This window comes from Ornithorhynchus anatinus, chromosome 1 (genome assembly GCF_004115215.2).
Source record: "Ornithorhynchus anatinus isolate Pmale09 chromosome 1, mOrnAna1.pri.v4, whole genome shotgun sequence".
Lineage (NCBI taxonomy): Eukaryota > Metazoa > Chordata > Mammalia > Monotremata > Ornithorhynchidae > Ornithorhynchus > Ornithorhynchus anatinus.
In genome coordinates, this window is record NC_041728.1 from 52,782,508 (window position 1) to 52,808,789 (window position 26,282).

General features: G+C 38.9%; 1 protein-coding gene across 1 annotated transcript in view; it reads right to left on the reverse strand.

Moving 5' to 3' along the window:
• Positions 1-26,282, reverse strand: part of TRIP11 (thyroid hormone receptor interactor 11) — a 70,649-nt gene that overhangs the window by 31,286 nt on the left and 13,081 nt on the right. Inside the window, exons 3-13 of the mRNA XM_007660521.3 lie at positions 23,043-23,153; positions 21,165-21,440; positions 16,823-16,891; positions 15,405-15,570; positions 14,626-14,988; positions 12,363-12,403; positions 11,525-11,602; positions 10,323-10,532; positions 3,582-6,605; positions 2,570-2,710; positions 1,766-1,959 (exon numbers count right to left, since the gene is read on the reverse strand). Coding sequence (XP_007658711.2) covers positions 1,766-1,959; positions 2,570-2,710; positions 3,582-6,605; positions 10,323-10,532; positions 11,525-11,602; positions 12,363-12,403; positions 14,626-14,988; positions 15,405-15,570; positions 16,823-16,891; positions 21,165-21,440; positions 23,043-23,153 — 4,673 coding nt within the window. The remainder of the gene's footprint in view (positions 1-1,765; positions 1,960-2,569; positions 2,711-3,581; positions 6,606-10,322; positions 10,533-11,524; positions 11,603-12,362; positions 12,404-14,625; positions 14,989-15,404; positions 15,571-16,822; positions 16,892-21,164; positions 21,441-23,042; positions 23,154-26,282) is intronic.

Sequence of the window (26,282 nt, forward strand, 5' to 3'; positions counted from 1 at the left end):
AGAAAGCTGTTTACCCAAATATCTTTTTTTAACCAGCTATCTGCACTAAAGCTACTCCGCTAGTAAAATCAACATTGACTGTCGGGTGCTTAGCCAAAATAATCAAACCCCAGTTCCTGCAGCTAGCTGAATTCTGATTATCTCAACTACCCTAACCCTAATCTGAAGAAAGCAATTTGGGGGAACAAACTGAGTTCAAGTCAAAACCCTAAAATTCCATATTTACTAATGTTTTGTGCAACCAATAATATTTATGGAGCGCTTTTTGTGTGTAAAGCACTGTACCTAGGGAGAGCACAAAAGACTTGGTAGATGGATCCCTGCTCTAAAGGAGCTCACAGTGTATGGACAGGCAGTATTTCATTTCTTTGAAAAAAAAGCATCTTTTGCTTTGGAGCTGTCAGTGGTCATTCACCTGAAAAAAGGCAGGAGTACCACTTTTGCATAAGTATAATAATCAAAATGATCAACAATACTCAGAACCCCTTCAGGTGGAGGATTTCCACAAACTGAACTCTTCAAGCTTCACTAAAGTATTGAATTCATGTCACGAACAACAAAATGTAAGTCCTTAAACACTTCGCTATATGAAGAGATCTGCCAACCCATACTAAAAATAGATAGAAAGGAGTATTAAGTTGGCGAGGAAAAGAAAAATGAAGAGGGGATCTTAAATAGAGTGCCGTGAGGGCCAAAACACTCTTGAGAATTCACAATCCTGAATATGGGACAAACACAGAGGTAATGGTCTAAGAATGAGTCACTGGGCAGAGAAAGAGACAGCTGATAAAAGAGCAAAGGGATCTAAGTGAAAAGGAGGCTGATGGGGAAAACTGCTGGAAGGCTGCAGGGATAAGTGACAGAGGCAACTTCCAACATATCCAATCCACGTGAAACAAGAGTATTCACACTAGTACTAAAATAGAAGTGCATGCTAAATCACATTGCTCTCCATTTCTTTCCTCCTATAATGGGGAAGCAGCATGGCTTAGTGGAAAGAGCACAGGCTTGGGAGTCAGAGGTTATGAGTTCTAATCCCACCTCTGCTACTTGTCAGGTGTGTGACTTTGGGCAAGTCACTTAACTTCTCTGTGCCTCAGTTACCTCATCTGTAAAATGGGGACTGTGAGCCCCATGTGGGACAACCTGAGAACCCTCATCTACCCCAGTGCTTAGAACAGTGCTTGGCACATAGTAAGCACTTAACAAATACCATCATTATTATTACAATGCAGTTTCCCACCCTGCCATTGGTCCAAAGGAAAAAGCACTGCTCTGGGAATCTGGAGACCTGTGCTTTATGCCTGCTTCTGCTTGTAGCTAACTAACAAGGACAGAGACTGCAAATGTACCCTGCAATGGACTGGTACCTCTGCCCATCTACTCATTTTGATGCATCCCTTGCCCCAACAGGAAATAGAAAGTACAAGTGGCACAGTGCCAGTCACTAGCACTAAAAAACAATTCCTCTGCAGAGTTTCTCCGGACTAACTCGTTGCTCCTGACGGGCCGCTTCTTCTTATGTAAAGTTGTCGGTTTCACAGGAGCTAGCCATGCACATGTATATTATGCTGCAGGACACATAGTTTAACGGTCGGAGGCTTAAAATGCTCACATTAAACTACAAAAATTCTCATACAAATGATTATGAAAACTGAAGGTATCAACCTTAAAGTCTATCAAATTTTTGCCCAAGATCTAATTTTCAGTTAAAATGAATATATACTTAAAGATTGTCCGCTACTTTTGATCTCTCACACATTACCTTGCATTTTCCACTGCATTAGAAGAAGAAACTAACTTTTCCTCCAATAACGCGACTTTCTTTTTTAGCTTGTTTTCTCGATCTTCTGAGGCCAAAGCTTCACGAGTGTAGGAGTCCTCGGTCTCTAAAAGGTGGTTACGCAACCTCTCCAGCTCTTGGTTTAGACGTAATTCTTTATCATGTAAATGTTGAACCTGGAGAGGACATATTTTATATTTTACCAGCAGCAGGAACTTCTCATGAATGAGAATGAGTTTTCTACTTCTGACTTCACGACTATTACATCTTCTCTATGAGCACGACTAGAGAAACAGCGTGGCCTAGTGGAATGATGATTGTCTGAAAGAACATGGACCTGCAAGTCAGAGGAGCTGGGTTCTAATCCTAGCTCTGCCACTTACTTGCTGGGTGACCTTGGACAAGTCACTTAACTTCTCTGTGCCTCAGTTTTCCAATCTGTAAAACAGTGATGCAATACCTGTTTTCCCTTCTACTTAGACTGTGATTCCCCACATGGGACCTGATTATCTTCTATCTATCCCAATGGTTAGTACAGTGCTCTGGCACATAGCAAACTCTTAACAAATACCACAATTATTATTATTACTATGTGCATATGTCACAAACACACACACATACGTACATATAATTTTGATGCACAAAGAGTAAGAAATATGATCTGAAAGTAAACTACTGGTAAGCTTTACTTTTTTATGATATTTGTTATGGTATTTTCTTCTTGTAAATCTCTAGATAATTACTGCAATGAAGTTTTATCTTGTTCTTTATTCCCTAGAGGTATACCTCATTCTGTAGGGCACTGCTTTCCATTTGTTTCTGCTTCAGAGCCAACATGACTTGGTCTCTCTCCTGCTGAAACATAACTGCTTTCTCTTGCATGGATTTAACTTCATTTAAGAGTTGATTCAATTCGCCAGCTTTACCCTTGTAGAAAAAGAACAAGTTCACAATTCGGAAAAGAGGATAACCCAAAACAACTTCTTATAGGAACCATACATGCTTTAACTATTAGCTAACCATCTTTTGGGTACATTTGCTGAAAATGACTAAAAAGATTAGAAGCATTACATTTAATATTTCTAATCACTGTGAATAATAAGAAAACATATTTACTAAACAGAGCCCTTTGGACTAGTTAATGTAGTTTGGGAACTACTTTGATGATATTTTGCTAGGTAGCATTACACACCAACTCATAAAATGGTTCACAAATGCAACTTCATTACCAACTGCAGGAAAAAAGACTTCACGTTAACACCATGAGTCTCTCACATTTTAAGCTACAGTCAGAAATTTTGTATGACTCAGTGCTTGTTACTGACCTGGTATATACAAGATCAGAACTCAACAAATTATTAGTGGGGGTGTTTGGAAAGATCAAAGCCCCATCAGGAAGGAGATGCCATCACTAAAGCTCCTCTAGACCGTAAGCTCGTGGTGGGCAGAGAATGTGCCTACCAACTCTCCCAAGTGCTTATACAGTGCTCTGCACTCAGCAAGTGCTCAATAAATACCACTGATTGATTGATTGACTGAATTAGTTTCTTGGGGTAAATCAGCCCAATTCTTGCAGAAGCAAAGTGGCTGGGAAGAGCGGCAGCAGCTATGAGGCTAACTGTGTCGGCCGTCGAGGGCAGGAGAAGCATTGCCGGAGACCCCACCAGCAATATTCAGGGAAAGGCCGAAAGGGGAAAGGTCCATGGGAAAGGAGGAAAGCTGGGGGAGGGGTCAACAACATCCTGAGTTCTTCATCCTGCTACCGTCTCCCACCTCCCCCTCCACAAAGGAAGTATACCTGTTCTTTTTCCTTCAGTAGTTTTTCAAAAGCAAGCGCTTTTTCCTTCATTGAGTGAGACTCAAACTCCTTTTCTTTCAGCATCATTGAAAACTGCATATTGGTCTCCTGCAAGGCCCGAAATTCAGTTTCCTTTTCCCTGGAACCTGCTAATATTCTTTCATTTTCTTCTTTTAATTTTCGAATATCCATTTCTAAAATTAAAGTTCTCTCCTTAAGGTTTGTTACAGCCTGCTTTAAAAGCTCGTTCTCATTTGCTTTGTTGGTAAGGTTTTCACTGACAGAAAGCAGCTGATCACTTTTTGATTTGATTAAGAGGTCCTTTTCCTTAAGTGATTTTTGCAAAATGTCCCGCTTTTCCTTTATTTGCTTAATCTCGGAATCAGCCGTTTCTTGTCCCTTCCTTTCCAGCTCAGCTGTGGCGGCAATGGAATCTGACAGTCTGTGATTGTTTTCTTGGAGAGTTCTAATGGCAGCCTCTTTTTCCTGCAATGTCTTTTTCAGTTGCTCTAATTCTTGATGAAGTGGTTTCGACTTCTCGCCCTGTGTTTCAGAGGGACTCTCTGATGGCTGTGTGGCCAACAACGACCCAGGGGGCTGCTGAGGTGAAACCCTATCCAGTTTTCCTAGAAGAAGGTCCTTAGTGTTATGGAGTTGTCCTATGCTGTGTTGGACTTGGGCCAACTCTTGTCCAAAGCTCCTGAGTTTGGTTTCATTCTGTTCATAACTCTGGATCAAGCCACTATAATCCACCTGGAGCTTGGAATTGCTGTCACTGTCGACCAAAACCTGGGCCTGAAGTTTATGGAGCTCCTCCTGAAGCTGGGCAGACTCATGTTGCATATTCTGAACGGTGGTCATCACCTGCTGTTTCCACTCTTCCATCTTCTTTACTTGCTGCTTTAACTTATCCCGCTCCTGCAAAAGCTCCTCAAACTGATTACTATTAACACCTCCCGGCTCACTACCGTTGCCAGTGCCAGAGGTCTGTAAGACAGTCAAGAGGGTCTGACACTTCTGACTCAATGCATCTATTTCAATGTCTTTTTCACGGATGATACGGGATAAATTTTGAATGGTCTCTCTAAACATGTCCTGGCCGCTACTTTCAAATCTACTAGAGAGCTTCTGGTTTTCTTCTTGAAGCTTCGTCAGAGCGGCTTCCTTAGCAGCTACTATATCCACAATTCTGTGATACTCTGCTTTCAACTGACTGTTCTCTCTGGTTTTTTCACTCAGTACTGCCAAAACCTGTTCTCTTTCCATAGCATATGCTTGCAGTTGCTGTTGAAGGTAACCAACATCCTGTACATAGGATGCAGAAGAAACTCTTGCATGAAGAGCTTGGATTTCCAAATCTTTCTGCTGAATGATATGAGTGAGTTTACCAACTTCATCCTTGGACAACTGATCGATCTGTCTGGTTAAAGATACATTCTTTTCATTTAGAAGCTTTATCTCCATCTCTCTCTCTTTGATTCCTTTCACTAATCTTTCAACTTCAACTTTTGACAAGTCGTGTTTTTCATTTCCATTTTCCACATTAAGCGTCTGGACTTTGGTTTCCTGAAAATTATCTGAAGGATCTGTCTGAATCACCTGCCTTTCACTGTGTAACTGAACTTTGATCTGTTCAATTGTTTTATGCAAATTTTTTATTTCTTCCTCTTTCTCTAGAAATAGCTGCTTGTGGGTGACATTCATTTGCTCATGCTGGGACTTGAACTCATCTATTTCCTTTTTCTGCTCTTGAAGAGACTGTAAAAGCTGCACCGCATTCTGATTTTGGTCCTCGATTGTCTTTTGGTGAAGTTTTATTTCTTCTTCGAGGCCTTCCTTTATCAAATTCAACTGGTTCACCTCCGTTTCCAGTTCGGTAATGATATCTAGAGTTTTTGGCTCGGCCACGGGTACAGATCTACTCTGTTGATCCCTGAGTCGCTCAAGCTCTTCTTTCAGATGATTGTTTTCTTCTTTCATGGCAGCCAGACTTTTGTCCTTGTCTTCTATGTTTTGTTTTAAAACTTCATTTCTTTTGGAGGCCTGAATATGTTCACTGAGCTCCTGCTGTAACTCTGAACTTCTGTCTTTTAGTTGTTCGACAAAAATATCTTTCTCTTTTATTAGTTCTGTCAACTGCTTTTGACCTACTAGACTAGTTGTCAACATCTCCTTAGTTTCTAGATGGTCTGCATCCATCTGCTCAATATTTCTTTTGAGTCCTGCTATCTCAAAATCTTTCTCTTGATTGAGCTTAATTAAACGCTCATGTTCCAGTTGTAAAGCAGAAGTGTCCATATTGCGTGCGTTCGACAGGTCCTTGATCGTTCGCTCGTATTTCTGGGCTTGTTCTGACAGCCTCTTTTCAGATCGATTCAGTTCTGATTCCAACTGCTCCTTCTCCAATCTCAAGGCATCCAAAATGGTGTCTTTCTCCAGGCAGATCTGGCTCCTGCTGGCAATCGCCTCTTGCAACTGCTGTTTAACAGCTTCACAGTCTAAAACCAGCTTCTCATTTTCTATTTTGAGATCAAAAGCTGCTTTCTCCAGACCTTCATTTAGTTGTTTCTTTTCCAAAAGAGTTTCATTTAGTTTTCTAACTTCGGCTTCCCTTTCTTTAAGTAAAATATCTTGCAAATTACTATTTGATTCTTTATTAACTAACTTTGACAATTCATTCCGGGCTACAGAAAGTTCCTCCTCATTTTGCTTCATATGTCCCTTAAGTTCTGTATTCTCCTTTTTAAAGTTTGCATTAGACTCTTGTGATACATTCAGTTGATTTACCAAATCCATAATCTCACTCTGAAGCTGTTGCTTACTTGTATTCAACTCATTAAGAGCCAATTCATTCTGGATTAATTTTTCCTTCTGAGTTTCTAGTTCTTTAGTCATTTCCACCTTTTCAGCTTCAAGTTCAGAAACTCTCTTCTTTTCACTGCCAACATCTATTTTTAGTTGACTGATGGTACTATCAGCTTCATTATGCTGTTTTGATAGTTGGTCTTTCATTAAAATCATATGCTGAAATAAAAAAAATTAAAATAGGAGTGAACAAAACATTCTCTGTAATGATGACTCATAAAAAAATTTAAAGCTATGGGAAACTATTAACATGGGAAGCAGCATAGTGTAACGGATACAGTACGGACATGGGTGCCCGAAGGTCATGGGTTCCAATCCCTGTTCCACTGCATGTTTGCTGTGTGACCTTGGATAAGTCACTTCCCTTCCTCTGTGCCTCAGTTACTTCATCTGCCAAAAATGGGGATTTAGAGTGTGACCTCAATGTGGGACATGGACTGTGTGCAGCTTGATTAACTTGTATCTACCACAGTGCTTAGACCAGTGCTTGGCACATAGTAAGCATAATTATTATGTCAAATACTTCATGCAGAATATGCTGATACATTTTTAGAAAAGAGCCAAGAGAGAAAAATACTATCAAAAGCAGCATATTATTTAATAAGAATATCTCATCTGGTAGCAAATTAACGGCCCTGTTTTTAATATAAATTGCATTACACTGCTTGTACAAGTACCTCGCTGCAACGCATTCCATACTATAATTCAATTTGATGGCTCCCAAAATCAATTAAAATGCAGAAATGAATATAGTTACTGCTACCTGCAAGAAATGAACATCTGTACCCAATTCAATAATCATTCTCTTTAGTGTGCCATGGCCATGACGTGAGGGGGGAGGAAGAGTCCAGGGTTAGGGATCTGGGCCCATTCTGGGCTTCCAAAGGGAGCTGTGGCCATTACACTGCCACTTACTGCCGCTTCCAGGTTTGAGCTGTTGTGACTGCTGACATCCTGAGCTTCCCATGGTCCCTGAGCAGAAGTTGGGGTTCTTCAGACAGTCACAAGAGATTCCAGAATGACAGCAGTAGCATCGTGGAATCTGAAAGAGGTTGCTAGTGAAAACAGAAGGGGTGCTGAAGGCAGTGCCATAAATTGGCATAGGTGTCCACATGAGTGACCGCTCAGTGACCCCCTGGCACACTGACAGCAGTTGTCAATGCCCACGACCCAAGTCTCTTTCCAGCTGGATTAAAGTCTGACTGCCCTTCATGTCAGGCTTGGTTCAATATACACTATAACCTGGGGAAAATGTCTCTTTCAATTTCAAGAAATTCAATCTTCTTCAAATAATACAAAAAAGAATTTTAAGTTCAATTAGAGGAAAAGACATCCCGCCACTTCTGAGCGATAAGCCCTTGCCATTTGAGAACTCAATAGACGTCAATGGCAATTTATTAAAAATCCTATGTTCCAGAAACACCCTAATTTTTGAGGTTCATTCAACACAAATCTAAGACTCAACTGAAAAAGAATAAAATCCAAGAAAACAACTTTGTTAGATCTGTTTGTACAGATTCAGGTTTGCACCTCCCAAGAGGGCAGCCCACAGTCTTACTCACTTTATGCTTTTCCAATTCAAGTGCTGTGTTTTAACTAATACAAATGAAGGTAAATGGCTGCTTATATTTCAAAGCAGCTTGCTCTTGTTTATGTAATAGCATGACACTACAGTCATACCATTTGGAAAGTGTCAGCCTATGAGATTGGAAGAAACAAAGACATTTCCCAATTTACTTCTAATGAGAAATTATATGGTTGAGATAAACCAGTAGATGTTAAAATTAAAAACAGTTTTACTGAAAAGTATTTGTCCTTTTAATTCAATCTACAGTTAATAAAACAACAGTCATTTATCTGGCATACAACACACTGATCTAAAAAAGAAATGCCAGCACAAAAAGGAACGGGAAACCAACTTGCCACGCTATTAGGCAATGGAGTTAGTTATGGCCTCTTTACTGACAACATATATTTTTAAACTAAATTAATCAAGAACTAAAGTTAGGGTCATTGCATAAAACAAAATACTGGAGAGATTATTAGTAATTCATTTTAATTAAAACTGTCATGTTTCAAATATTATACTCTATTACTACTGAGGTTTTGCCAAAAAGATTCTTGCACTGGAAATAACGAACATTACATAAATCTTAAAAGAGTTAGAATGCAAGGATTACATTCAAAACCTAAATACAGAGGTACAAGGTCAAGTTTTAACAGATGCATGCGACCACAGACGGAGGACACTTAAATTTCTGTGCTGAATTGCAATTTCAAGTAAGGAAAAATATGTACTCAATATTAAAGAACAATTTTGCTCAGCAGGAAACAAATGTTTGACCAAAAATGCCAGTAAAGTGTGGCAACTGTGTAACCAAAGGCATTTCAAATATTATACTTTTCCAAGCACTGTGGAGACTATTACTCTTTCCAACTAAAGACAAAAATGAAATATTTCAAGTTGGTAAAAACTTCTGTTAAAGAGCCTGATTCTACCATTCATTTAGGAGATGGAGTTAAGTGCTGGTTTAAGGGGGGAAGGAAGAGAGGAAGGTAGTTTCCCTTAAGCTTTTGGGAATGGTGCAAAGATGACACGCAGCGTCCTTGTCCAGACACAGTAAAGGTGTCACAAAGCCCTGTTCAGACTTGTGCCTAGGCCCAAGGATGTGCATTCCATCAATCAACGGTATTAGCTCCCCCTTCTAGTATATTTTGGGGGTACTTATTAAGTGCTTGCTGTGTGTCAGGGACCGTACTAACTGCCTGGTTTAGTACAACAGAAAGGGTGGGGAGAAGTGGAATGGGTAGCAGTAACAGTCATTCCCCACTTGAAGCAGGTGGTGTACCTCTTCTTCTTCTGAAAGTAAAATTCAATGCTCTACTTGAAGAGGAAAACTGGGGAAGGGGAAGACAGAAGTTCTCTCCACTTCATATTTCACCAGAGCGCATTATCTTGCCCTAGGAGTCCTGGAATGGGTTGGGTTCTTGACAGGTTCAGTATATGTTATATTCTTTTCCTATCCCGACAGGGTCTTTAGTCAAACCATCCCGCTGAACTACTAGTTTTCTGTAAAATATTTTGCAAAATTATATCTAATATATTAAGTGGATGTCATTTATTTGTTTTTACATAAACCATCCCGCCAAACTACTAGTTTTCTGTAAAATATTTTGCAAAATTATATCTAATATATTAAGTGGATGTCATTTATTTGTTTTTACATACTAAACCGAACATTGGTGTCAGCAGATATAAACTTAAATGGCTTTGGTGGCATGATGGTTTTGTTCTCTTGAGGCAGCGTGAATTTCCACACAAGACTGCTGACATCCACCATGAACCATTTAGCAAATTGCTTTTTTGTGTTTAAGAATGAAAAATTTCTATGCATGTTGTATTTAATATCCTATATTAATCCTAAGTTAATACAAAGGAAAATTATTTCAAGTGCGAATTTAAAATGTCAGAAGGATCAAACATCAAGAATCCTCTAGTAGAATTAGCTGTTGAAGGGCAGAGGTGGAATTTGAAGTCACTGTGCCATTGGTGGCTTAAAACCCCAATCTCCTCAACTGCCACAAGTGAACTTTGGGGGTCCAGTTGTCTAGGCAGGCGTTCTTTCCCAAGCCTTCAACATACAACCAAAGGTTATCCTTAAGGACTGTGCAAGTCTCTCTATTTCAATGCTGTTATTATACAGTCTTTTCCTCAAAGAACTGCTTTTACACACATAACCTCCTTTAACTGGAAAAGACAGCTGAGAAAATCAAGATACAAAGTGCCTGTGGTGAGGCCAAGGCTCCTAATTCTTCTGTTCTGATTCAGTAGTCTAACCACTAGACTGCTGATTGATTTCATTCCTCTAACTTTACCTTTGTAGCTTCTTGATTCTGCTTGTCCAATTCTTCTAATTCCAACGTTAGGGTTTCTTTTTCAATAATACTTTCATTAAGTTCACGTTCTCTTGTTGCCAAATTCTCCCTTAATTTATTTAACTCCAACTCCAAATCTGCACTACTAGACACGGGTTTAACTGCTTCACTCTCAAGCCGCAAATATAAAAGTTCATTCTGGAGCTCATCCTTTAATTAAAAAAAAAATAGTGGAAAATGCTGTAAATATTTTATAAGGAAAAATGTAACAATGAACTGCTTAACATTAGAGGAAAAGCCAAACAGTATCTAAGATCTATAGACTTCTAGTTCAAATGCCAGGTTCAACACTTATTCCTATAAAACAGCTAACTTTCAACATACACAACCCAAATTTTCTTTAAAGTTTAAAAAAAAAATACAGCACAGGGACATGTTGAAAAATGACATCAGTTAAGTGAGAAAGGATGGAAGGAAGAATAATCTATATTGCTTTTCTAGCCCAAACTGGGCTGAAGCCCCCAAGGTAAATATGTGCCTTCATCTGCCCTGGATTAGCATTCTGATACATAAATAGATTGATAAAGCTGTAGAAAAAGACAGTGATCCACAAAGAGAGAACCAAGCATTCTAGGTTCTAGCACCTTTGTGGTAGCAGTAGAAAAATGAATGCTAAAGACTAAGGTTAGCTACCTAGATGGACACTTTCTGTTCTCATTAAAAGCAAAAAAGCAGCTATAAATTACTACCACGTCTAAGATTACAGCACATTAAAATCAGTCAATGGTATTTACTGAGCCCTTACTGTTTGCAGAGTGCTATACTAATTGCTCGGGAGAATACAATACAATGGAGTTGGTAGGCAAGATCCCTGCCCACAAGGAGCTTACAGTCTACTACCCAATTGACTTTTTTTTTTTACAATCCCATGAAAAACTTGAAAATTTTACATATTTGTTGCATAGTCTACATATCTTCATGCTTACCAAGAGTCTTCAGAGGGATGAAAGCCTACCAGTTAATCAATGGAATTTACCGAACATTTACTATGTGCAGAGCACTGTTCTAAGGTTGGGAGAGTACAAGAGAATCAGTGGGCATGTTCCCTGCCCACAGCGAGCTGACAGACTAGAGGGGGAAAGTAATGGAGCAAATGGTCTAGAGCACATGGTGAAAAGTACCAATCTTTCCAGAACACATACCTTTCCTCTGCTTAATTTAGAATTTTCTTCTTTCAGGGCTTGCATACTTCTTTCAAGTTCCTGAATGAGATCATTGTCCTAGAAAAATGTCAAAGGGATAAATTGAGATAAATAAATATTGATAAAAAAAGGCAAAACAGTAATAATCATTCACAGCAGCGTGGCTCAGTGGAAAGAGCACGGGCTTGGGAGTCAGAGGTCATGGGTTCGAATCCCGGCTCGGCCACTTGTCAGCTGTGTGACTTTGGGCAAGTCACTTAACTTCTCGGTGCCTCAGTTACCTCATCTGTAAAATGGGGATTAAGACTGTGAGCCCCACGTGGGACAACCTGATTCCCCTGTGTCTATCCCAGCGCTTAGAACAGTGCTCGGCACATAGTAAGCGCTTAACAAATACCAACATTAACATTAATTAAGAAACAAAATTAAAACCACAGAAACACTCATACATTTAGATTTGATCGACTGGAAAAGGGAAATTTACAGCTCAAAAAATTTTAAGTCCTAAAAGAATAACTGTCTAAATTTCATAATCATCCCCCCAAAATATCTGTACTGTCACGAAAGTTATATCTATTTCCATTTTCCATCTCATATGATACTCATATTTGCACATATTCCACTTTATGTCAAAGCTAGTCAGTGAGATACTGAAATCTGCCTTAATTGTGCTCATTTCTTATGCTACATTTAGAGTTTTACATAAAAATAGAGAATTATAATGAAAGCTTCCTAAGATAATTTCACATGAACATTCAAAAATGTAAATACAAGACGACAAATTCATTCTTATAATCTAATTTAAATCCTAGCAATTTACTACCCAAAAAGTGTTTACCTGATTGAAGTTACTCAATCTTGTTATTTCATTTTCTGCATCTGTAACACAATTTAATAATTTCATGTGAAATGCAGACAGTATTTAGTATTTAAAACCACAATTTAATGTTTAAGACTGCCACAGTATCTATAGTCTTAGACTCAAAAATCCAATAAAATTGCAATGAAATGCTTATGTAAGTACAACGCTATTATTGATACACTTTTTCAAAAGTTCATATATTTTGACCTTTATAATTGTCTCTGTAAACTCAAAGATCCTGTAATGATTTTAACTTTCGATATTTTCTGCTCTCATCCTCCAGACTGAAAGCTTGCAGTGGGCAGGGAATGTGTCTATCAACTCTGTCATAATGTACTCTCCCAAGGGCTTAGTACAATGCTCGGCACACAGTAAGTGCTCAATAAATATGACTGATTCACTTATTTCCCATTTTGCTTTTCTACAGGAACCTCAGGTGGTTATCCATTACGTTCCGCTTAGCAACCAAAAGTAAATCACTTGATAAGTCGAAAGTCATTTTAAAATTTCCCCACTGGGTCAAATACACTTCATGTTACATGCTTGTTCTATAATATTTGGCAAAATGGGGACCCTGCGATAACAATTCAAATCGGAGTGAGTAATAATGAATACCATCCAACTGCTCTTCAATTTGCTAGTTCAGGACTTACATATTTACATCTATTCTCAGCACCTACATGTAGATCACTATATAGATCATTGGTTTATACTCATCCTACACTATGCATTTATTCACTTTTTTATTAATCTATGTCATCCTACCACTGTCTTAACTACATCTTGGATTTCCCTCCTGCTTTCACTACTTACAAATAATTAGTATCTGCCTGTGTCACCCACTAGATTATAAACTCCTTGAAGGTGGGGACATGCTTTTTGCTTCTGCTGAACTGTATGCTTAGAACAGTGCTGTGCACAAGTAAGCACTCAATAAATACCATAGACTGATTCATTTTTAATTTTAATTGTAAGCCTACTAAAGTAACTCAATTTGGTAGATAAGGAAAGACTTTAGAGACAGAGGAAAAAGGTAAATTTAAAATTCAGTTACATAGCAATTCAAACTTAGTAGTATAATTTAGGAGCATTTATCAGATACAGCTGCTCCCAAGTGGTATTAGACTATGACGCAAAAAGAGCAAGAAATAATCTTCTACTTTGCTTAAATAACCATCAAATAATGCAGAATGATCTGGCATGTTCTGGCTATTCCACTTTAAAAAGGACATGGAAAAACTAGAGTGTATCCAAAGAAAAGCAAATCTTAAAAAAGTGCAAATGTAATGGTTATCTTCCATTATGAAAAGTTCAAAACTTTATAACAAAATAAAACCACTTGGGAAAAAGAAGTTAGGGAAGAGAGGGAATGCTGAAAAGTTGCTTTCCATACCCAGAGGATTGACCAAAAGGAAACAGGCTTAAAGAAGGAAATTTGCGTTGGACATGAGGAAGATTTGAGAGGTGATAAAATACAGAAATAAAGACCCAGGGAATGTCATGTAATCCTAGGTTTTGTAGCTTGTTAAGACAAGAACCTCTAACCATCTGCCCAAAATTGTTTAGTCCTTCATCTACCTGGGCAGAGACTATGGGCTGGATCTCTTTAAGGATCCTTCCATCCCTATTATCCTTTGACTAAATAAACAATTTGATTTAATATAAGAAAAGGTCCCAGTGACAAGCTGATGCAATAAAATGCAACAACTTATACTGTACTTACTAGTTTTGTCACTTGGTGGTGAAATGGGTTCAGTATATTGTACAATTGCCAGAACTCTGTAGAGTTGGAGGCATTTCTCCCCATAACAATAATAATAATAATGGTATTTGTTGAGTGCTTGCTATGTGCAAAGAACTGTTCCAAGCGCTACAGAGGATACAAGGTGATCAGGTTGTCCCACGTGGGGCTCACAGTCTTAATGCCCATTTTACAGATGAGGAAACTGAGGCACAGAAAGGTTAAGTGACTTGCCCAAAGTCATATAGCTGACAAGCAGGGGAGCCGGGATCTTCCTCTACAAACAGGAGGAGAATGTAGGGCTATTCATTGAGCCCTCTGGTTCAGAATTTCTACTCGGAGACTTGTGAAATTTAGAAGTAGACCAAAACTAAATTTAAAGTATACTTAACATAACAAATGATCATTTTTCCACTTTGGTGTTAAAAGGGGCATTATTCATTCATTTTCTTCTTTGACTGACACACACAAAAAGGCAAATTAATTGGCTTTCTATACCAGAGAGTGCTTGTTGTAAACGGTGCAGTTCTTCTTCCACAGATGCTGAAGATGGGAATTTTTTTTCTTTTCCCATTGGAGAAGCTCCTTGCTCACCAAGACTGTGAAATGTACTCAACTCCACTTTCAGTCTGTCATATTCTTGGATTAACTGGCTTTTCTCTATTTTTATCAGTTCTTGTTCTTTCAGCAGGATTGCCTTGTCATTTTCAGCAGAAATCAACTTTTGATTTATATCTTTTACTTTATCCTCTAGTTTTTTCACATTCTTTTTGGTCTCCTCTTTTTCAGTATGGAAAATCTGAATGTTCTTCTGCAGTTCATGTATTTTAGAACGATCAGTAAATGCAATCTCTGAGCCACCTGGAATGCAAAACAAACTTAAAATTACCAATGGTTAGTGCCACAAAAACTGTACTTGCAGAGTGTCCCTTAGAAAATGACTTTCAACTGCAAGCTGGACTCAAATAAGAATTGAGCAGCATCTAGCATTGAATTTATCACTGAAGATGTTTATCAACTTGCATATAAGGGAGGAAAAATAGCAAACTCAGAAAGAGTAGAAAATTCCAAATCATGTTTCCCTTGTTGGTGTGATTTCTCCTATTTAAACCATTTTATTTCCTGCATCCTCTTTGATACTGAATGCCAATTAAAGTCTGGCTTTATTTCAGTGACGGCCAGCCAAAACCAAAGAGGAAAAGAAACATATATAAAATAGAAGCATTGACATGGATTACTTTAAAAACCCCAGCAGAATATCATTTAGCAATAGAGACCTTTCTGTAACAGATCTTCGAGTTCTTCAATTCGCTCTTCATATTCTCCCAATTCTTCCCGGTGCCTACGACTTATCTCTCCCAATTTCTGGTGATGAGCATCTTGCAATACTGACAACTCATGCTGATGTTCATCAATTTCCTGACTTAAATTCTGCTTAAGTTCCTAAAAAAATATGAAAATACTGGTGACAATTCTTTATCTTCAGAAAATTAAAGTAGGTTACGAGAGGCAGTTAGGTGAAGCAGTTAAGGTTCTAAATTATTTAAAATTATGCTGTACATACTAGTAAAAATGATTCCTTGACAAATTATCTTTGCAATTTGAACCAAACTATAAACCAAGTTAGGGTTCTAGTTACATCTTATCCAACAATTGTTTTGTTTGGACCGGGAAAAAGTTCAATTTGCCAATTAAATATGTTGATGCTTTATCATTACTGCTATCTACAACATGTTCACTTCTTAAAATAATCTGATTTCCAAGATCACTTGCAATAACTGCAAGACCTAAATTTAAAAATATCAACCCCAAGACCTAAAATAGAGGTACGATAAAAATCTCACCTTAAATCAACCCTTGGGAAGGGAAGCTCTGCAAGTACAATCAAATCAATCAATCAATCACTCAATGGCATTTATTGAGCACTTAGTAAGTGCAGAGAACTGTATACGGGCTTGGGAGGGTACAAAAAGTACAAAAGTGTTATTGATGGCTATAATGTTCAAAGGTTTTCAAATACTGCAGTATTTTAATAAGAGCCCATCCTCTGAAAAGCAATAAACACTTCAACCTCCACGCCTAGGAGTCAATATCTGAAATTTCAGGGAAACCCCAAATTACTATGGTGTTTCTCATCTGGGTGTCTTACTTTCCCTAGAAAACTCTAAAATCCTTTGTCGTTGTTGAACTATCAACTTACACCTCCTAGTGGCCAGTCACAACACTATGGTACATTAATCCACATCAATTCTAAAAAGTCTAGGGAAAAAAGGTCTTCTCTTCAGTATTAGGCTACCCGTACACGAAACATCAATCCACATCTACTTTATCTCAAAACATTTTGATATGATTAGTCCAGGCTAAATGTATCAAAAATACATTTTTCACATTATTTCAATGCATCAAATGCATCAGAGGACAACAGGTAAAGTACTTCCTCAATTAAGATGTGAAGGATATCTTAGGATACCTAAGGTTACCCTGGAAAGTATCTAAGAGCTACTATATAAGGAAGAAGTCACCTTGGACAAATTTATCTTTTATTAACCTAAATACTGGGGCCAATCACAGCAAGATAAATTCAGAATTATAGCAATTCAATCATTAAAATGTTTTTATGGCAACCACTTTTCACTTTGGAAATCCAAAGATTTGAGCCTTTATAAGTAGTGTATTCTTTAACATTTTGTCTTACCTTGATGGTATTTTGCAGTTTGCAGATTTCACTCTGATCAGAATTATCAGATTTTTGTGTTTTAGAAACCTAAATTTTAAAAATGAGAATGTTAAAAGGTTTTCCTTTTTGCATATAGTGCATGCCCTCCTATTAAAACCTCAGTACTCTGAGCCATATTATCCTGTCAGCCAATACTAGCACTTACTAGTCTATTTACATCACCCCTGTGTTCAAGTTTGTCCGCTAGATTTATTTTGACCACTCCAAGTGTAAACATTTTTATGTTTGTCATCTCTGTCATTTTGAACTTCCAAAGCAACTAATACAATGCAATGCTTCAACACTGGCATCCTACTACTGCACTCAAACTTACTATCAATCGATGGGATTTATTAAGTGTGTACTGCGTACAGAGCACTGGACTAAGTGGTTGGGAGGGGCAACACGACAGAGTTGGTAGACATGTTTCAATCAGTCAATTGTTTTTATTGAGCGCTTCCTATGTACACAGCACTGTACTAAGCACTTAGGAGAGTGGGGACACATTGAACTGAATTTCTTTTAGAAAAATTATCTTGGGCATCAGACTGAAGGACTGGAATGGAGAGAGACAGGAGGCAGGGAAGTTAGTGAGGAAGCTGATGTAGTCAGAGCAGGATGTGATAAATGCTTGGATCAGTGTAGTAAGAGTTTGGATGGAGAAGAAAGGGCAGATTTTAATGAATTTGTGAAGGCAGAACTGACAGAATTTGGTGTCACTGAATATGTTGGTTTAATGAGAGAGGTGAGTCGAGGATAATGCCAAGGTTATGGGCTTGTGAGATAAGGAGGATAGTGGTATTGTTTACAGTGATGAGAAAGCAGGGCAAGGAGAGGATTTGGGTGGGAAGATAAGGAGTCCTGTTTTGTAGATTTCAAGTTTGCAGTGTTGGCCGGTCCTCCAAGTAGAGATGTACTGAAGGCAAGAGGAAATAAACGTGAGACTGCAGAGAAGGAGAAGTAAACGAAGCCGTGGATCGAATGAATTCTGCAAGGGAGTGAGCGACAACGGAGAACAGAAGTGTACCCAAAATTGACCCTTAAGGGACTCCCACAGTAAGAGGGTGGGAGGCAGAGGAGGAGCCTATGAAGGAGCGGTCAGAGAGATAGGAGGAGGAACAGAAGAGGACAGTGTCAGTAAAGTCAAAGTTGGATAATGTTTCCAGGAAAAGAGGGTGGTCCACAGTGAAGGCAGCTGAGAGGCTGAGGAGGATTTAGGATGCAGTGGCCTCTGGAACTGGGAAGAAGATAGGGCAGCTTCTATGGCAGGAAGGGGGCAAAAGCCAGATCAGAGGGGGTCAAGGAGCGAACTGGAGGAGAGGTAGTGGAGATAGCTGGAGTAGATATCACTCAAGGGGTTTGGAGAGGAATGGAAGGAAGGAGAAAGAACAATAATGGGGGGTGCCATGGGTTAAAAGAGGGTTTTTTGGAATAGGAGATACAAGAGCACTTTAGAAAGTAGTGGGCAAAAGCCATTGCAAGTGCTTACTATGTGTCAAGCACTGTTCTAAGCACTAGGGTAGACACAACTTAATCAGGTTGGACAAGGTCCCTGTTCCACATGAGGCTCACAGTCTAAGTTTGAGTGAGGATGATTTAATCCCCATGAAAATTTAAGTGACTTGTCCAAGGTCAAACAGCAAGCAACTGGCAAAGAGGAATTACAAACTAGGTCCCAGGTCCTCTGATTCCCAGGCCCATGTTCTATCCACTAGGCCATGCTGCTTCTCCAGGTTTTGAGAAGATGAAAAGGGATGGGATTGGAGGCTCAAGTGCAGGGGGCAGATTTTCAGAGGAAAGAGCTCCTCTTGAAATAACTGCTGGGAAATACGGGAGAGTTGAAGAAGGGGCAGGAGCGAGGGTCTGGTGAGGAGCAGAGGAGATTTTAGGGAGATCACATCTGATGGTTTCAATTTTATCTATAAAAGGAGCTCTCTGACACTCTGAGTTCGTGGTGGGCAGGGAGCATTGTCTACCAAACTGGTACACTATATGGTCCCAAGCACTTAGTACAATACTCTGCACACAGTAAGCACTCAATAAATACCACTGTTCAATCAGCAAAGTGTCTCGCCAGGTCATCAGGGGAAAAAGAGAAATACCTGGGTGCTGAGATGGCAAGCAGGATGGCATGATTGGAGAGATAAGGACATTTAACAGGTAATGCCTCCTAAAGGTGGCTTTTTAGGAAGGCTTTGATGGAGGGGAGGGAAGTTGTTTGGCAAATTTGAGAAGGGAGACTGTTCCAGACATTGAAAAAGACCTGGGCAATGGTTCACAGAAGAGTCAAGAGTGAGAGGCATTTAGTTTGCTTGGATGGTATGAAGAACATAATCTTAGGTATAACAGAAGAGTGCAGAGAGGTAAATCTTGAAATCAGTGGTCAAGAGTTTTTGCTTCATATAGTCGCAAAAAAATGGAGAGCTATTTAAGATTTGGGAGAGGTGAGTAATGTGCTCCAATGGACAATTTAAAAGACATGTGAGGCTGTAAGACAGAGTGAAAAGGGGAGAAACTAGGAACAAGGAGACCAGAAAGGAAGCTAATTACTATAATAGTCCCGTTGGGTGCTGATGAAATTGTGTATCGCAGTGGTGGCTTTAAGGATGGAAAAAAAAAAAGGGCAGATTTGTAGACTGTCACAGGGGAAGAGTATGCAAGGTAGCAAGGACATGTGTTAGTGTTCAAGGGACAAGAAAATCCTTGCTTTCACATTAGAGAGGATCCTCAGGCTAAAATAATAAACTGGTTCCTGTAAAGTGTGCCGGATCCAAATGCAAGTCAGAACAAATTTTCTCATAAGAACAATCTTGCAAATGTAGAATTCTTTCCTGAACTACACTGACAAATCCATTTTTACAAGAATTAGCCAGGATTCTACAACCACAGATATGTAATGTAGTTACATTTATATATTTATAGTGAGTCAGAGAGGTTTCACGAAATGGCACCCTGCTTTTATTGATAAGACTGGTAAAAAATAAGAGTAATCTGACTTTGGTTTAGGAACTGAGTGCCTCGTTTATAACACTGATTCTATGAAAAAAAATGAATCTGATTTAGGATGTTTCAAGTAGACACTCAGCTTTTCCAGAAATGAGGGACTCAACTCCAAGGACTGCCTACATTTAACTTTCAAAGAATTTAGCTGCCCATTCAGGCAAAAAGGCAAGTGTTCATAAGGAAGATCTGTCACCTATGCTAAGCAGAATTGTAATTACCTAATGTTAACCTGAATTGGATTTTAATCATTCTTCTCAAGAACTGAGAAGTTTAAGCCGGGGATACTTTGCAGTCCTTATCGTAAAGTGAGAAAGTATTGGAAAAATTACCAGAGATCAGGAAAGAGCACTCAAAATTGAGTATGGCAGTACTACTACTAATAATAATAATGACGACGATGGTATTTAAGTGCTTCCTATGTGCTGAGCACTGTTCTAAGCACTGGGGAAGATACAAGGCAATCAGGTTGTCCCACATGGGGCTTGCAGTCTTAATCCCCATTTTACAGATGAGGTAACTGAGGCACAGAGAGGTTAAGTGATTTGCTCAAAGTCACACTGCTGACAAGTGGTGGAGCTGGGATAAGTACTCACGACCTCTGACTCCCAAGCCCGGCCTCTTTCCACTAAGCCACGCTGCTTCTCAGTATGTACTATTCATACAGTCATGCATGAATGCACACACACACACACACACACACAAAGTATTTGCTATCCTTCATATTAGATGACACTGTTGATGAGATTTTATCTTTGCTGGTTTTAAAATTTAAACAGTGATACTCAATTCCAGATATGCTGCAGTTCCTCCTGAGATCCATGTTTTTCATACCATATGGTCCCTGGCACATTTGCTTCCTGAAGGGGCTTCTCCTCCATTTAACTCCATGATGATGAGGAAAAATTCCTTCTCATCAGCCTTCTATAACAGCCCTCTTGATCCTGGTTCCTAGGCTGACCATGAATTTGATATCGGCTGTCTCATGCAATGTTTTCCATGTGCCCTGAAAAACTGATTCTCCCCTGACAGCTTTTAAAAAGCAGACAGGCATACTAGAGTTCAAAAAACTGCAAATGAATATTCTGGCAGGTCCCTTCATTAAGATAACTTTACCTGGGAGGGAGCTAACCCTAAATCCATAAATTAAATCCGCCTCCCCACCTCTTGCAGATTATTTAATGCATCTGAGAAGATAGTGGCATAAAATATAGATTCTAAAGGAAGAACGTATCTGAAGTAGTTTTTACATAAGAGCGCTGTCCCTTGCACAACAAAGCTCTTAGGGAAAATTTGGCAAGGGGTGGGGGGAAGTACCTACCTGAGCAATCTGCCTCCAATGGCCAACTTCAGATTCAAGTCTTGAAACTTCATTTGATAGCCTGTTTATCTCTTGCTGTGACCAGATTACATCGCCAAAGTCCATGTCATCTCCATGGAAAGCTGAAACATGACTAAACCCGGGAACAAAGGAAGCTGACAGAGTAGCTGAAGGGGAGCTACCTGCTCCTATCTGTCCCGACTGCGCAGCTGTCTCTAACTTCTGCAGTTGCTCTTGTAGGGCATTCTGCCTTGCTTTTAGATGGCTGATTTCCACCTACAGGTTTAGAAGATGATTTTTATTGAATGTATTAAATACAACAATAGTATCATGCTTAAATGCATAAAAAGATCACCTAATTTTCCTCTAGCCTGACCTTATGACTGTTGATTACATTGATTAAATATTGACTTGCAGTAACTATTACACCAGTATTGCAAGAAGCCTAAAAACCACAACCCCTTTCTGTGTACAGAAAGCACTAAACAAATACAATAATAAAATATATACATATGAACAACAGTATTTGCAGTGAAATCTACTTCTTTATTCTAATTTTCTCAAAAGTATGTTTTCTTTAAAAGAAATTATACTGCAACAGTCCCAATACACAATGAGAGAATCACAAAAATACCTCTAATTGAGGGCATTTCCCTTTTGGACACCCCTATGCTAGTATGCATTATACTAACATTCCACAATATATAACTTTTGGAACATGAGAATAGGTTCTGAACAAAAATCGGGAATATGGAATGACCAGGAAGTATCCAGGAAGTATCTAGAGTACTCAGTTGTTATTTTTTTCACAACAGAAGACTCCAGAATCCTTTATACTCTGCTTCAGCATTGGGAAGATATTATCATCATTGGCATTTATTAAGTGCACACTTTATGCACAGCACTGTTCTAAGCCCTTTGGAGATTACAATATAACAGAGTTAATAGACATGTTCGCTGCCCACAACAACTTTTCTTTACCACAAAAACTATCAATTCATAGTGGATTTTACAGTTCTCCCACCCCTAAAAATTCTCAACACCAAGCAGAGACTTAATTTGTGATAAGGAACATTTACAGAGTTAAATTTACCAAACCACCTGCTTCTATCAGTAAGAAGTGGGGAAAATGTTGTGCTGAAATACAGTGCTTGTCCAACAAAGATATTTATCTTCCTGTGGTATTTCACCAAAATATTGGCATTAAATGAAAGATGCAAATCTTGAGTGGTTTTTTTGTTTTTCTTTTAAATAGTGAGTCTATCCATTGCCACACAGCAATTCGGACAAATAGTAAATGGTGAAACTATATGTGTATATATATATAGGTACTCATGGATTTGACATTAAAATGAGAAAAAGTACCATGACAATGAAAAGTCGAGAAAAAATTATACTCATTTGAAGGCAAAATTCTAAAAAACTAGGCTAACATGTAACCTCTTCAGTTGCCACTGGCTCACTTTAGGGGAAAAAAACCATACAGAAATACTTCCAAGGTAGTAGTTTAAGATCATGTTTTAACAGAAAAAGTGAACATTTTATAATGATTTGAATCATAAAAACTAATAAATTCTTAGCAACTGAGAAGCATATTTGAAGGACTAGTAACTCAGAATAATAGTGAATTTAAAATCTTTTAATGTTTAATCTAAAAGTTACTTGACTGTTCAAAATGGAAAAAAAAATCATATATTTGATTTATTGCAACTTTGACATAGTTCATGTTTGAAAAGGAATTCATTATACTAAAGACCGTAGAATATGAATACCACTTCATTCCTAAATTTTCCAATGAACCTGAGGCAAAGAAATTTTATAATTGGCACAAATGCATTTAAAAAAATAAATAAATTACAATGTTTACTGTCTTTTTACCTCTTTCTGTTGTAACTGGTTACGATAGTCTGTGGATTGCTGTTTTATTTGCAGTTCTGCTGCCTCGTGCTTTTCTTCAAGATCGTTACAAACCTTCTTCAATCTGTCATTCTACAAAGCAAGGAAATGACCTTAACTGATGTGTTCATTCAAAAACAATTCAAATAATGGTAACATATTCTCTTGTCAACTTCTCTTGTTGAGAAGCAGCATAGCCTGGCCTGGAAGTCAGAGGAGCTGGGTTCTTATCCCAGCTCTGTCACTTGTCTGTTGTGTGACTTTGGACAAGTCACAACTTATTTGTGCCTCAGTTATTTCATCTGTAAAATGGGGGGTTAAGATCGAGCTCCATTAGGGACACGGACTGTGTCCAACCTGATTATCTTGTATCTAACCCAGTACTAAGTACAGTGCTTGGGGCATAGTAAATGCTTAACAAACATCATTAAAAATGATAATTAAAAAAACCTATTTTATCTTCCCGACAAAAAACACTTTGCCCAAATCGACAAGCATAGCTGAGTTAGAACTGAAATAAAAACTTAAAAGCACTTCAAATGATAGCTACAGGGACAACGGATTAAAATATGCACCTACGGTAGTCTGATTTTGATGCAAATACAGCACCTATTCTTCTTAGAAAAGGACTCTTCTATGCTTCGGAACTCTATTAGCTCCCTATTTATCCACTTGCTTCTCCCACTACACCTATGCTCTGACTCCTTGCTCCTCTCAAGCTAACCTATTCACTTTGCCTTGTTCTTGTGACTCCAGCCCTTTCACATCTGACAAGCCACAGCTCTCCCCATCTTCAAAGCCTTCCTGTCTCCCTGGTTGGGCTGGAAGAGCTTTAAGGGCAGGGACCGTGTCTCCTTTTCTGGACTCTTCCTAAAAACAGGATGCTAATGTGAAATCATTATAGTCTAAAACACATCACTGGGTAAAATGATCGTAATAATTTTCAAAGAAAGATCATTGCCTGTTAAGGTAACTTTACTTTCAAATGAGTAGTTTTGCTCATTCAGGGTAACCTCTCTGACAGAAACCTAGTTTTGTAGCATGAGTGCACTTCAAAAACCATCTAAGGAAAGTGATTTGACCCTTATGTACAAACAAGAGTCAGGGTCCAAGTTTCCCTTCTTCTGACCTGAAAAGACTCTGCCCAGCTCACAGGGTGCTATGTCTTCGGGCCAAGTCATGGAAGTAGAAAACTAAACCTGGGTAAATCTGACCCTCTAGCAGCCCTGCAGTCCCTAGTTTTTGGCCAGGGGACAGCGAACAATCCATGGCTCAGGAGCTGAGCACCGCTGCATACAAGCGGTGGTTTCATACATGCACTGTTGTCCCCTTAGCTGCTGTAACAATTTCCAGAAATCCAAGACTCAGACAGGATTTTCTTTCAGCCTTGGTTGGACCTGTTCCTCCATTACTATAGCCTGGGGTGCTGGGATAGTATTCTAAACCCAGCAGCAATAAGGAGAAATTCTGGCCCAAAGCGGGGCCAAAATACACAACCATACAACACGGAAACCTAGCCCTAAGTATATAATAGAGTTGAAGTGCTTACTTTTTACGGCTGCTTACGCCATCAGTTTAACTCCTAAGGATTGGGGCAAGGGAAGGGGGTAAAGGGCAGAGAGGGAAATGTACTATAGCACCTCCCTGACCTCAGAGGGTTTGGGGATTGGGAGAGTGGTCTAAAATACTCTGTTCCCCTCCTCAACATTCTCAACCATTACACAGTAGAGGTGACAACCCCCACCCCTCTGCGGCCACAGGGTAAGTGATAAGAAACTTCCCCTTCAATCAGAGTAGAATGTTGGGTAAAACTGGAAATATTGGCACCTGGAAAGACAACTATTTTTTAGGGTCCCTTATTGGAGCTTGAAAAAACCCAGCTCACAAAAAATCATCTATGGGCATAGCTCTCCCCTCTCAACTTTTAAAATGTGAGCTCTTCGAAGGCAGGGACCAGGTCTGCTCATTTTCACGGCATTTTCTTTAGGAACAATGCGTGTAAGTAAAGAATTCTGAGGGTGGTAGCAACACCCAAAGTAAACAAGCCTTGGGGAGCATCTCTTTCTCTCTAGTGAGCAACTACTGGGCTAGTGCTTTCCTTGGGATCCCTTCTAAATGCCCCAACTTGGATCTGCTGGTAAGTGTGCTACTTCCTTCAAAAAAATACAGCCATCTAGAAAAGAGCGTGTGCAGTTACCATCCATAAGTCAACGGAACAGTACTGTTCAAAAATCATCCCAAATTAAAAGCTATGCTTTTTTTCAAAGACTTTCAGGAAAGCAGATCCCTGATTAAGATTAACGATTTTTCAGCGTTCAACTCTTCCACTGCTATAAGTCACTTAAATCTTGTACTTAAGTTTATATTCATTACTTCATTTCTGGCCTCAGTAGAGACTTATCACCACCCATAAAATCAGAACCCTTCAGGTATTTGAAGATTTATTAAGGATCCTGATCCTTCTCTACTTAAACTAAATAATGAGATCTCTTTTACCTTCTCCTTATGGGTCATTCATTCATTCAATAGTATTTATTGAGCGCTTACTATGTGCAGAGCACTGTACTAAGCGCTTGGGATAAACAAGTCGGCAACAGATAGAGACAGTCCCTGCCGTTTGACGGGCTTACAGTCTAATCGGGGGAGACGGACAGACAAGAACAACCCTTTAATTATCTTTGGGGTTGCCTCTAAATCCTCTTGAAGGCCCTCCTAATTTTTAGAAGACAAAACTGAGTTAACAGTGGGCCATGCTGAGTAAAAGAAGAATTTCTTTTCAGTTTTTATATTTTATATTCCCAGGTGTGTGAGTTCAATCATACTCTATGACTTTCATGCCTTAGTAAATGCTGCATGCACGTGCAAAACTGTTTCTTCTATTATCAAACTGCATTCTATCTGGATAGTTATGCAGTCAAAAGGACATTCCCTAATCCTATCTGAAAGGTATTGTACCCAAAAAGCATAATAAAAACATGCTTCATCAAAGAACTGGTTGTAGTAGACTTGCCTTTTTTACACAATCAACAGTGCTAAATTGTCCCTCTCGCTAATCCCAGCTACTTCCTTATTTTCAATGGAAAATGTGGAAGTGAAACCTGAATAAGTTGCAGGTCATTAGAACCTAAGGGTTTCTTTTTTGTATCTGCAACACTAGACTAACATTATTTTCCTTTACCCGTGTCTTAAGAGCTATAAATGGTGAGCAGCAAGTTTAACAGG